Here is a 13,763-nt window from a genome sequence, read left to right as displayed (position 1 = left end):
CCTATTGAAGGGGGCAGAAGGGCAGAAATTGATTTCAAAATGAAGAGAGAAACATTAAGCGAGAGACAAAGGAGACAGGAAGGGCAAACGAGAGAGAGAGAGAGAGCGATAGAGGGGAGAAAAAGAGAGCAAGAGTAGGAAAAAGAGGGAGAGGGGTGGGCCAACTCACGGCACACTCCCAGACAGCTGCTTGACGGCGGTACAGTCGTAGAAGGTGAACTCTGTTGCCGTGACGACGACATCACCGAAGCGCAGGGACAGGGTGACCGTGACAAACTCTGAGGAGAGAGCGAAACGGGGAGAAAGAGAAAAGACAACAACGATAAATCATAAGCAACATTGTGTTTCACTTCACCAGGATCCCTACCCGAACACCATGCCAAGCGTTCTGAAACTACTCTGTTCGGGAAGATTTGAGAGACAGAGACAGAGACTTGGCCTTGTCGGTCTGACCGCGTCTTCAAAACAGTGTGAGAAGGGGAGAACGTGAGAGTGAGATGTTGCGCCCCCAAATAGTGCCCTATTACCTATTCAGTGCATTATGGGGACTGGTCAAAAGTAGTGCACTATGTAGGGAATGGGGTGCCATTTGGGACAGCGCCTGAGAGTACGCTTGGCCAAGTGGAGAGTCATAACAGAGCTCTGTAATAAAATCCATCTGCAGCCCCAAAGCCCCCAGACGTAAACAGTGCAGAGGGAGGAGTTCAGGTCTGTGGGGCCCACCGTGTGTGAAGTATGAAGCACACTGATTGCACACACACAGACACGCTTGCACACCTACACACAGACCGACACACACACACACACACACTGGCATGTAAATATGGCAGACGTGTATTCCCTCACACACACTAGCCCATGCACGGAAATATTTTTGGGAGCTGGGTCAATGCAATTGGATTGTATCACTTCACTTAATACAATCTTGAGTCATTTTCAAAGTATCAAGCTGATCTTAATTCTAATCACAGGATAAGAGCGTCTGCTTAATGAATTAATGGTTCAGACTATGAACTAAACCACGATTACATTATGTGAGTAGGGCTGGACTCCCAAGATCCCATTTGAACCCCCCCGCAGATCTCACACACACACACACACACACACACACACACACACACACACACACACACACACACACACACACACACACACACACACACACACACACACACACACACACTAACTCCATATACAAACACACACACACAGATCTCCCTGTAAGACATGTGGGATCAGTGGAGCCCCCCTGTGAGTGTCTATTCACTAATACCCCCAGGCAGACGGGCATAACTACCTAACCCTCATGGCCTGAGAACCACAACAATCCTCCTTGCTCCAGGAACGATGTTCATGGGAACCAAGGGGAGAGAGAGAGAGACGGGGGGATGAGAAAAAGAGTGGACAGATGGAGGGAAGGGAGAAAGGACAGGGGGGAGAGGAGTTCCTGGTGTGTGTGTGTGTGTGTGTGTGTGTGTGTGTGTGTGTGTGTGTGTGTGTGTGTGTGTGTGTGTGTGTGTGTGTGTGTGTGTGTGTGTGTGTGTGTGTGTGTGTGTGTGTGTGTGTGTGTGTACATGCATACGTCTGTCACACCCTGACCTTAGTTATCTTTGTTTTCTTTATTATTTTGGTTAGGTCAGGGTGTGACAAGGGTGGTTTGTTTAGTTTTTGTATTGTCTAGGGGGTATTGTATGTCATGGGGTTTTTATATATCTAGAGAGTTTTGTATGTCATGGGGTTTATATGTCTATGGTTGCCTAGATTGGTTCTCAATCACAGGCAGCTGTTTATCGTTGTCTCTGATTGGGGGCCATATTTAGGTAGCCATATTCATTTGGTATTTTGTGGGTTATTGTCTATGTATAGTTGCCTGTGCCACCACTCCCTGTTCATAGCCTCACGTTCGTTTTGTTGTTTTGTATTAGTTTGTTAAGTGTTCTTCATTTATTAAAAGAAGAATGCATTCTCATCACGCTGCGCCTTGGGTCTCTCCACTATGACGAACGTGACATCGTCCAACTACCCACAAGCGTATACATGCTTGCTTTTTTAATCGCCGCTTGACAGTTAACAGTTAATCCCCGTAATTCCTCCGAAATGACTAACTAAAACAAATCGGCGGCTCCAAGCACGCAACCGAACCGCCTCAGACTATCCCAGACAAAAAGATAGAAGAGGCTGAATTGTTGCGTGAATTTAAAATCATTAGTTATAGCTGCTACCCGGAGCGGCGGAGTTGGAGATTACTCCCTGCTGTGTAAACTGGGAGCCAAAGAGGATTGGGCTGCAACACACATCTGCTCTGCAAGGACATAGGATGTCGCTGCCTAGAGTGGCGCTACAGGCTGTTCGGCCTGTATAGCACACACACACACACACACACACACACACACACACACACACACACACACACACACACACACACACACACACACACACACACACTTTAATGAACTCATGGAACTCAGTGTGTGTGTGTATAAAGTATGTAGATGCAGGTTGAATGCCCAGTACATGCTGATCTCACCCCGTTGGTACTCACCTTGTCCAGGGGGCACAGCTGGCACCCTGTGGGGGTCGGGGGAGAGGCAGGTGACGCCCGTGTCGGTGACGGTGGCAGGACTCTCAGTGTCATGGAAGTAACAGGCATACGAGTTGTCCTCTTCTAGGATGGGCAGGCCCGGGACTGATAGAACAATCTAAGGGAGGTAGGGAGAGAGTGTGAATGAGCTGGCTCGACTCTGCAAAAGCGGATCTGCATTTCAACTAAATCCAGGAACTCAAGGAACACTAAATTGGATCTTGGCTGGATAGAACTGGTTTGAACTTGATAGAGGTTGGTAAGATCTGGATTTATCTGGATATTACAGAGATGTCGTTGAAGGCCTGAGAAACTGAGAAACTGAGGAGAGATCGAGTCTCCCTCGAGGTTTGTCACCACTGACAAGCAGCACCTCAATAGTCCAAACTTGCACTCGCTCCCTCCCTCCCAACGTATTGATGTGAGCAGATTAAAAAAAGGCAAATCCTCAAGAAGAATCCACCATATCACCTTCACCCCCCCCCCCCCCCTCCCCGATTTCAAATCAGCGCAGATAAAGCAAGAGGAGACGAGACGCACCCAAGGTCATGCCTTGCGTGTTTACTTGGACGTGTCCAAGGAGACACCCTTCCCTCCCACTATTAATCTCCAATGTCAGATGATATACATATATACAATTTACAAGAATTATTCTGTACAACTGTCCAGAGCCGGATCACTTAATACATGATTTATACTAGATGTTAAGACGGGGGCAGCTAGCGCTGAGTCTGATAACCATCTCTGATCTTCGCTCTGACGCTGGAAGTCAAACGAGCAAACGCTATGTACAGTGTGGACATAAAGGAATGCACTGTCTATGAGCATGCGCTCGCATACCCATGTACGTGGACACCCACAGACACACATGCAAATCGAACGCATACACACAGAGACACAGAGGCGTGCTCGCGCACACGTACACGTCTCTTCTCCTCGCGGCTGATGTTGGAAGGGCTGAGGGACTGGATGGTGAGGCACTGCTGCTCCATGTCGAAGCTCCACAGCCACTGGCCCGCCTGAGCCCTGTGTGAACACTGAGACTGCTGGCCACACCTAAAACACACAACCGATTATCACCACACAATACCGTACACACGACATGATCAAATCATACCGTATAAGACACGTTGTGGCCTCGGTGTCGTATCGCTATAAAAGGGCAGGATGTAGACGGAGACAGGAGGGGAAGAGGGAGGAGAGGATTATAAGGGCAAGGGGAGGGAGGGAGATGGGGAAACGGAGGGACAGAGAGAATGGGAACACGGGAAAGGGAGAGAGAGTGAAGAGAGACAGAGGAACGAAGAGTGACAGAGGAACCAGGGGGCGCAAAGAGGCGATGACGCCGACGAAGGCCGAAACGTTTGTCTATCTGCCTAACCCTGAATGAAATAAATACTAAAAATCCTTGAATCTCTTTTTTGAGCGTGGACCGGCTACACACTGTCGATGGGAGAAATAGAGTGGGGGAATATGAAGTAAATGTGGAAGGAGGATAGAAAACCAGGCGAGTTGATAACATTAGCTGGGGAAAATGGAGAACAAGGAGGGAGGACAGGTGGCCAAGGTGCAGGAGAAGGGAGAGGGGGAGGAAGGAGAGGGAGAAAGAGATGTGAAAAGAGATGATGCTCTTCATCACTGCATCGTTACTCATAGCAATCCCCCTGAGTAGTACGAGTGGTACCACAAATACATTCTCTGACTGTGTTGAGCATCTGCAATGCCCTGAGTTTTTCCAGTGTGCTTGACCCGACAATGGAAAACTTTGGGCTCTAGTTTGATATGTCAACCCTTTAACCAGAGACAGAATTGTGTGTATTACTTGAAAAAATGTACCAGGTTACATGACAATAAAAGTAATTTGTGACAATCAATCCCATTGGATTTCTCCGAATGAGCCGCTCACCTCCCCTCCAGGACACACCAGCCACAGTAGGGGTCGTGGGCCGACAAACAGGCCTGGCAGTCCAGGTGTTCGTGGCACTCTGCCACTGGCCTCTTCTGCAGCTGTGACCGCAACAAAAAACAGGGAATATTCATCATGACGTTATGTCCAACGCATTGCAAATGATGACACAGCTCTTAACCGAGCCAAAAGGAGACCCATTTTACCCCCCCCCTCCCTAGTCTTAGCCTATTGGTGCTGTGAGTTAAGTCATTACTATAAACGTAACCTCATCCTCAGGCCTAAAAGAGCTGCTGTGGAATGAGAACTATATACCAGCGCTTCCCAAACCTGCCACCCTTGGTGCCCCCAGGACCGAGTTTGGGAAATGCTGCTAAAAAACTATAAAATAGTATTTTATGAGAGACACTTGTTGACCACTGGGGGGGAGCCTTAAGTTGTGACGTGGTGTACTGTTGGCATCAGAAGTGGGATTCAACTGTGAAACACAGACAACGACACGAGAGAGTTAAGACAGCGCCAACAGTTCTGGGACCAGGCTAGTGTACTGTACCATGGTGGAGGTCATGATGAAGAGATGTTCCTCTGACTGATCCAGGACCAGGTCAGAGCTGATGGCTGCGTTGGCCTGGATGGAGACGACGGCATACTCCTCCACCTCACCATTAGGGCCCAGGAACACCTGGAGGACACACGAGCCAATGGTTAAGAGCCCCATAAGGTGCCATTTCAATTCGTTATGGCAAACTGATGGAGGAGTAACAGAACTCGAGTCATTTGTGTGAAAGGAAAACATGCAATAGGGTTAGCCTACTTGAGGGAGTTATAACGTAGGCTCGTTAGCGAGGATCGCTACAATATTATAGAATCCAAAAAGATGACCATTTTCGTAAAAAGTCATTCGAAATTCTATTTTTATGTGACGCATACCCCTAGTTATATAATTCACTAGACAGGGAGACAAATAGCCTAGCATGGGCTGTTAAATATAGCCATTAGGAATAACAAGTGTGCTCAATTGAATTCGGTTGGTGTTTGAAGTATTTTGAGCCACAACGGTTTCAGAGTTGAATAAAACGGTGAAATGTCATAGGTCTGCTGAAAGCATGAAGACGCGCTGGTTGGAAGAGTTGGGATGCCAATCTAAATGTGTGTCTTGAAGAGGTCAACTGGGAACATGGAGACGGGGGTAATTGTTCTTGTGGCAAGTAGATGCAGTTCACTCAGTCATCCTCATCACTTTTTAAATCGCTCTCCTCTCGCTCTCATTTCAATACACACCCGATTCGTGTTTGGGCGTGAGTATAGGTGTGTGTGTGTGTGTGCATGTTTGTCTATGCGTGCGCGTGTGTTTGCTTGTTTGTCTACGCGTGCGTGTGTGTGTCTGAATATTATTTCAATGCAGGCATGTATTTCTTCAAGAAACGCAGAGAGATTTGCCTTGGCCTTTCTTGAAAAGAAAGGCTGATCTGATGCGTCAATGCCCTAAGCTTGCTCCCCTTTGAAGAGGGGGGAATCTAATTTAAAATCAGTTGTTTCATGTCTGGCAACCCGTCTGACCCATCTGTTCTGTAGGGTTGCCATGTTTGGGGACTAACTGTGCTCTCGTGTGGGCTAAATTGCTGTTATTAGAGCCTAAAGAGTCAAAGCCTTTGAAGAACGCCGGGATCAAAGAACATGCGACGGCATAGCTGACCCAAAACTCTCCCCCACCGTCCAATAGAATTGGATTATCTCATCACGGCGAAATCTTGGCCGATATCTCGACCATTGCACTCCCCATCATCTGTGTGTGGCCCTGCCTGGACACACACACACACACACACACACACACACACACACACACACACACACACACACACACACACACACACACACACACACACACACACTACAGAACAAACAAACTCAGATGCAGGCACACACACACACTTTCACAGATTGAAACACAGACACATGTTCTTTCTATGCCTCTTGCTCCTCGTTCGCTCTGCCACCCCCCCCCACACACCCCCACTACACACACCCACCCACCCCCACTACACACCCCCACTACACACACCCATCACATTAAGATGATTGCACTCTGGTGGAGGTCCACGTGAAAGAGCGAAAGAGTGGAGGAGTGGAATGTCCAGTAATAGCATTACATTAGACAGGTAACCTGATGTTGAAAGGCCTGCTGTAAATAACATAAAAGCCTGACGCTGTGGAGCTCCCGGTCAAGCACTTCTCACATTAAGGTGGCTCAGTCCCCCCCCCCCCCCCATGCCCCAGTTTTTAACAGTGGAACAGCAGGAAATACTGCCCGCCTACCTCAACCTAATGGATTGAACTGTTTTGTGACGTGTAGCATTTGTTCATTTGGGGGGAAATGTAGCATTTTTTTGTACTGGGTGTCATTGCTCTTTCTTCCGACTTTTGGCCTCCAGGAAGTTAATACGACATTTGTGACAATGAAATCGCATAGATTTTTTATAGATTTTTATTTTATTTAACTAGGCAAGTCAGTTAAGAACAAATTCTTATTTACAATGACGGCCTACATCGGCCAACGCTGTGCCAATTGTGCGCCGCCCTATGGGACCCCCAGACACAGACGGTTGCGATACAGCCTGCAATTGAACAAGGGTGTCTAGTGATGCCTCAAGCACTGAGATGCAGTGCCTTAGACCGCTGCGCCACTCGGGAGGCCAAAGCCACTTGATGGCCAATACAAATCAATCGACTTCCCAATATCAAATCTGTTCTAGTTATAGAGCTTCAACAAATATCTATTTCACTGCCAATTCACCTAGAGGGTATCAGTCTTGTGCAGTAATATACAAGCGAGAGACGCACATGTAAGATAATATGTACTTTATTGTCAATTAACTTACAGAGAACAAAAAAATGTGCCTTCAATGCTCACAACACAAACCCCCCCCAAAGACACTCACACTCTCACACCGAGGGGTTGGAAGCAATGGGCCAGCCATGGTGCAGCACCACTAGAGCAATTGTAAGGGCTTATGTGGCTTGCTCAAGGGCACAATGGCAGGCAATGGTATTTAGTATGTCCCAGGGTCATATATAGTTCTAGGACTACAGTTAGGGGCAGTTAGGGACTTCATTCACACAATTCAGCAGTGTGCGGGTGTGAGGACTGATGAGTCTACGGAAAGAGAATAGGGCCTTCTGTTTAGAACTGTTTTTCCCATCTAGTTGCCACTAGTCAGCGGCTATGCACTGTGACACACACAACAAAGACCTGAGTCATGGACTGATATTAGCTAGCCAGTGGTGTTGTTTTGTGGTCAGTGTATAATGTTTTTTTTTTTTTTTTTTTTTTTTTTTTTACTGTTAATGGGTGTCATTGTGCTGATAGAGCTTCCCTCCACTCTACCCCACTCCGCCCTGGTCACAACCGCAGGGAACCTATTGACAAAAGAAAAATGGCACAAAGCGCTAATTGTTAGCGCTAGTCACCATTCCTCGAGTGACATTCCTCGAGTGAGAGAACTCGCTACTGTTATGTACTTGTGATGCTTATAAATACTCTGATATGGCTTCTCCTTGGCTTCACTGACAGTGATAGGCGAACCGAGCAAATTTAAACTACTGAGATTCACCCTAAGAGCCCCCCCCCCAACCCCTTTAATTTCCATGTTTGGGTGACATAAACTCAATCCCTGGCCCTAATGTCATATTTGAAGTGTGGTGTTCCCCCTTCCCCCCAAGCCCTCTGTGTATCACTGTCATGTTAACACAAAGCCCCCCCCCCCCAACCCTCCAATGTGGGCACCCTGGTCCATGAACCTCAGAAGACACAGCTCCCCACGCCAACCCCTGTGACCTCTGCTCTGCACCAGGTGATGGCACCACACAAAAATCTAGCGGACAGAACAGAACCGTGCCTCCTGTTCACACCAGCTTCATGTGACCCCAGCCAATAAGGAAAGCCAATGGACTGGACTTATTCCAGCCAACACGGCAACCCAATGGACTGGACAAGTCCCAGCCAAGCTGGCGAGCCAATGGAATGGACTTATGCTAGCCAACATGACAACCCAGTGGATTGGATTTATCCCAGCCAACATGGCAACACAATGACCTGGACTTATCCAAGCCATACCGCCTAGACTTAATGTTCTGGGACAATTACGGCTGTTGAGTTTGTATAGAGATGTCCGTTCCCGGTTCTCTATATTGGAGGATGGTACAGGGTGGATGTACGAATATCCCCCTCGTAGCTTGTACGGTTAACAATAGTGTCAGTCTATACGGCCCTTCCTCTATCAGTGACCTGGTCCATGCTGGGCCAATACTGCCTTTCCACGGAAACTTACAGGGCTTTCGACCAGACAATGGAGGACTACGACTCCGTTTTACGAAACAGGACATGAATAAATGAAGTAAGGGGAAGAAAGAGAGCTGGGGGGGGGGACCCAGCCGAAGAAAAGGGGAGAGAGGAAGAGAAGAGGTCTTACTGTGCATAACAACAGTACTAGTGTTATCTGGCAGGTCCATGGAAAAGCAAAACGCACCCAGAGCCAATTAAGAAGGACGCATTCGTTACCTGGGCCGGTCTGCTCCTTCTACTATTTATGGAGTGCTGAGTACAGACTGCGCTACTGTGGAAGACACTATTTCTGACCTCTTAGTGCGCGTGTTTGTGTGTGCATGTGTTCGCGCGGCAGTTTGCGAATATCTGGAGCTGCAGTTATCTACAGATGATCAAAGGCTCACTTCATGCAACGGAATGTACTGGAATATACTTTATACAAAAACAACCAGCATAGGACATGTCTCGTCAGGGACCAAAATTCACAAAGAGTCCTGATCTAGGATCAGGTCGCCCCTGTCAATATAATCTTATTTTGATCGGTATTGAAGGTGGTCCCCTTATACCATAGATATAAACCGCTCCATCAGTTTATCTCTATGGTCTCTACCTTGCGCAGGTTCCCCTTGGAGTCCCCCAGGAAGGCGATGGTATGTCCCACCCTCACGCTGACAGCCACTGCGGTGAGACGGGCGGACGGGCTGTCCAATATGGGCTCGGTTTCCACCGGCACCCGGCTGGCCATTGGACTGGGGGTGTGGTCCGAACCACAGGGGTAGGCATCAAGGGTATTCTATAGGTCAGGAGGGAAGGAATATGCAAATGAACGTAGTTTAGAGTCGTATGAGGCAGTAGGAAACAGTTTATTAAAGTAGGTCAAATGTATCTACAATGAAAACAATAGCGTTACAGTCAGACAATAAGTCTAAATGCAGATGGATTTGCTCTTAAAAATCTATGGTCAAAAACAGATACACAGCGGCAACTCATTCACTAGTATTATTAATTGCGTGGAAGGTTAGACAGGTGCGAAAAATCTATAGTGGCTCCCTCGAATCCTATACGAACACAGTCACGATTTATACTGGTAGGGTTAGAGGTAAGGGGGAAACTATTGCAGGAATCCGGCAAACGGTGTTCCAAAGTGCTTTAATTTTTTTTAGCTTCGACCCTTTGACAAAGGAAGATCTATGGTTGGACAGGTTGTTTTTTGTTTTTTGTTCCGCAAGTTTTGGGAACACCCTGAGTACAACAATCTGTTTTTACAATCTCCCAAACACAAATGCATCCACGGAATTTCATTATGATGACAAGGTGTCAAGATAAATAACCAGTTTACGATGCCCTACAAAAAAAAAAAAGTAGCAACAACAGGAGGTACAAGAAATAAACATTGGGATCTACCCACTGTCCATAGTGACCTGTTTTGATGGTTTCCTATGGTGTTACAATTTGTTACAGAGACTTAGCCCAGCACTATCCCTATCTCCCCATAACCCTATCTCCCTCCCTCTCTCACACACCCAATCTCTTGCTTCCTCCCCCTGGCTCTCCTTCCGTGTCCTGTCTGCTTCACTGTTGCCATCTCCCTCCTTCGCTTCTTGGCGGTGGGTGACTTTATCTGTCCTTGTCAGTCCTCGTTAAACATGGCCCTCCGGCTAATGAAGGCTAATGCCGCAGATCAATTCCCCCCTTACAATCCTATTAAATTACCCAGCATGCGTCCCGCCCTGTTTCCTATGTAGTGCACTACTTTTGACCAGGGCCCATAGGGCTCTGGTCAAGAGTAGTGCACTATACAGGGAATATGGTGTCATTTGGGACACAGAACCACCACACTACTGTTCCCCAACCCTCACTGGAGGTAAACAGCATTCAAGGGTCAGAGTTGAACAATTGTTCTGTTTCCTCTATGTGATGTATCATTAAACACACTGTGGCTCAGCGACCAACTGTAGTTGGTGCGGTAGTCGCACCAAAGGTACACACAAAAGCGCACATACAAGTATACACATGTGTATACAGCACACACAGAGAGAGAGAGAGAGAGAGAGAGAGAGAGAGAGAGAGAGAGAGAGAGAGAGAGAGAGAGAGAGAGAGAGAGAGAGAGAGAACAGGGGAATTTCCAAAGCTAGTGGCATTACAAGAAAATAATCAAATTGAATTCCCCAAATAGGAGGATTACATTTGTCTGTACTAAAAGATCAAATTAAATGTCATGACATTTCTAACATGGAGGTCACGTTGCTGAAACCGAATGACTCCGGAAAGCATCTGATCTAGTAGCATGCTCAATAGTAGGCTTACAGTAAATTTAGAAGACATTCGGACTTTGAAAGAAACATCTTCATTCGCACATGTCGAGGAAACCCAGTTAAACTCTATTTTACCATCCTCTAGTTGCCTTCTAAGTACTTAAAACACAGTTACAGCATACATACTACATTATCATCACTTCATAATATTTCTAATACTACCACTAGGTTTTCAAACAAGGACCAAAACGTATCAATTGCATGCCATGTCATTTCGTAATACATACCAGCTGAACAGAACTATTAAATAAAACACTACCAGACACAATACAACAAGGATTAATGCTTACAATCTGGCACAGAATGGTTACAAATTGTTGGATTTTTGGCAAGGGGCACCGGAAAGTACCCATTGTTGCCCCACAATTTCCTCATACGAGGTAGCCTAAATATCAGCAATAAAAGGGACTGTAAACTAAAGTGCTTCCAGAGACACAACACAATAAGGAATTGGCGAATAGACCTGGGTTCTAATAGTATGCAAAATTATTTCAAATACTTTAGCAGGCTTGAGTGAGCTTGTTTGACAATATGGAAATGAATGGAATAGTCCAAAATGCCAAACCCCGTCCACCTGAGCCTCAAGACAGGCTACAGCGAATGTTAAAAGATTTGGAAAGATTACGACCACTATTTGAACCCAGGATTGTATAAAATAAGGACCTGGCAAGTCAATCCACTCATCCCCACTCCTACTCACCGACGGCAGGTTGGCGCAGTTGGATTTGACTTCGTACTCGATGTAGGCCGCCTCCCCCCCTCCCTCGTCCCGGCCGAACTGTGTGTAACATAGGTCCCTGGTGGAGTTGATCCTCTGGTCCAAATCATCAAGATTGAACATGCAAAGAGCAGAGTCCTCGCTGGGTCGCGTGGACGAGGCCTGCCGGGTGGAGAACACCCCCAGGAGCACCTCTGCCTGCCCAGCATCGCCCCCATTCTGCTTGGGTGGTAGACCAAGGCGGACAGCCTGGAGCAAGTTGTAGCTCTTCCCGGCCGCCGAGCGACAGGCCAGGGGCACTTCCACGTACGAGTAGTAGGCCTGGTCGTCCAGGCACACGCGTGACACGTAGGTGCGGTACTCGCGAGACTGAGACTTAATGTCGCGGCGGTAGAACAGGAAGTAAACGTGCTGGCGATGGGCGAAGGACGCCACGAAGTGGTGGTCGTACTCCGAGAGGCGACCCGCCACTGCTAGCTTCGCCGTTTCTTCGTAGGAGAAGACGGGCTCCTGGGCCAGGTTGCGTGTGGAGATGGGTGGGTGGCTGCTGGTGTAGCCACGGCCCACAAAGAGCACGGGCTGGCGGTCGGGGCGGGAGCGCACCACCAGGCCCACCGTGCTCACATTGGGGTGGTTGGCAGCCACGTACTGAGTGTCCACGGGCCGCTCGGCCGAGAACAGCACCGTACCCACCGAGTCCAGACTCCGCTTCTGGCAGATGCCCTGGTTAACGCTGCCGCAAGTGATCAGTTCCATGGCGTAGGGGTCCACCAGCAGGAGCTTGTTGTGGTTGCTGGTGCGCCGCGCTTGCGGGCAGTTGCTCTCGGTGACGGGGGGCAGGCACTCGCGGCTGTCCGTCACGGGCCCCGTGTTGTCCTGGAGCTCGGCGGTCAGATTGCGGTCCAGCTGGAAGAGTTGGTCCCGCGCCCCCACGTAGATGCGCCCGACTGCAGGGTCTGGGTGCAGGGCCAGGTGCTCGAAGAGGGCGTCTGTGCGGGTGAAGGTGGGGTAAGGGGAAGAGGGGGTGGAGGAGGGGTCAGAGACCCAGGCCAGGCCATAGGAGGGCCAGCTGGCAGCTAGCAGCAGTGACAGTACTGGGACCGCCGCTGGGACTGAGAAACCATGTCGCACCATCCCCGGAGGCATAGCAACCATTCTGGCAACCCAGGGGAGAAAGAGAGGGATTCACACACTATTTTTAACCATAGATACGTATATACAGTACATAGACGAGATTCACAACATTTCTAAGTCCCTTGTACACACACTTGTACACTACACATGTACATTCAAAAACAAGGCCCTGTACAAACTGATAAACTACAAGTTATACCTCTATTTGACAAATGAATAGGATAGCTTTTCCTCACCATTTGTTTCCAACGATGCGTTACAGAGGCATGTCACCTCTTGACCTCCCAGCAGCTTGGTTTGGTTAAAAACACCTCCTCTACAGCTCCAATCTGCAAGACAAAGGGAGACAAAGGGACAAATGGTTAACATCTCTGTAAACCAAGGAACACCAGTCCAAGTATATATAAAGGTTTCCACTTACCTTAACACCTCAAGTGTTAGCAACAGGTGCTAGCAGCAACAAGTGTTACCCCAACACCAGAGTTAGCATGTTTCTTATTGAACAAATCCCAACACATAAAACACAAGTCTAAGTAAAAAGAGGAAGTCATCTAATCCTGCTCCAGCAGATACACATGTGACAGACCAGGTTCAGAATCAGGGTTCACACTCAGGTCTCCTGCACTCCATAATAATTCATTATCCCCCTGAGCGATACGGTGTTTGGTTGCGCACTGTGAGCACGTTTGACAAAATGGAGCTCATTCCCATTGAAATTCCAGTCAGACCTGCCTTTTCCCAACAACATCCGTTTTCACTGGCCTGGGAAGCCATTCTTATCAAAA

General features: G+C 48.0%; 1 protein-coding gene across 1 annotated transcript in view; it reads right to left on the bottom strand.

Moving 5' to 3' along the window:
• Positions 1 to 13,489, bottom strand: part of LOC135539587 (plexin-B1-like) — a 33,146-nt gene extending 19,657 nt beyond the window's left edge. The window contains 9 exon segments of the mRNA XM_064965551.1: positions 170 to 278; positions 2,543 to 2,699; positions 3,505 to 3,637; positions 4,488 to 4,588; positions 5,041 to 5,169; positions 9,422 to 9,604; positions 11,827 to 13,000; positions 13,215 to 13,307; positions 13,400 to 13,489. Coding sequence (XP_064821623.1) covers positions 170 to 278; positions 2,543 to 2,699; positions 3,505 to 3,637; positions 4,488 to 4,588; positions 5,041 to 5,169; positions 9,422 to 9,604; positions 11,827 to 12,999 — 1,985 coding nt within the window. The 5' untranslated portion in view covers position 13,000; positions 13,215 to 13,307; positions 13,400 to 13,489.
• Between the last annotated feature and the right edge of the window lie 274 nt (positions 13,490 to 13,763).

The sequence above is a fragment of the Oncorhynchus masou genome, chromosome 5 (assembly GCF_036934945.1).
Source record: "Oncorhynchus masou masou isolate Uvic2021 chromosome 5, UVic_Omas_1.1, whole genome shotgun sequence".
NCBI classification, from domain to species: Eukaryota; Metazoa; Chordata; class Actinopteri; order Salmoniformes; family Salmonidae; genus Oncorhynchus; species Oncorhynchus masou.
This window is presented reverse-complemented; position numbering and strand designations above follow the sequence as displayed.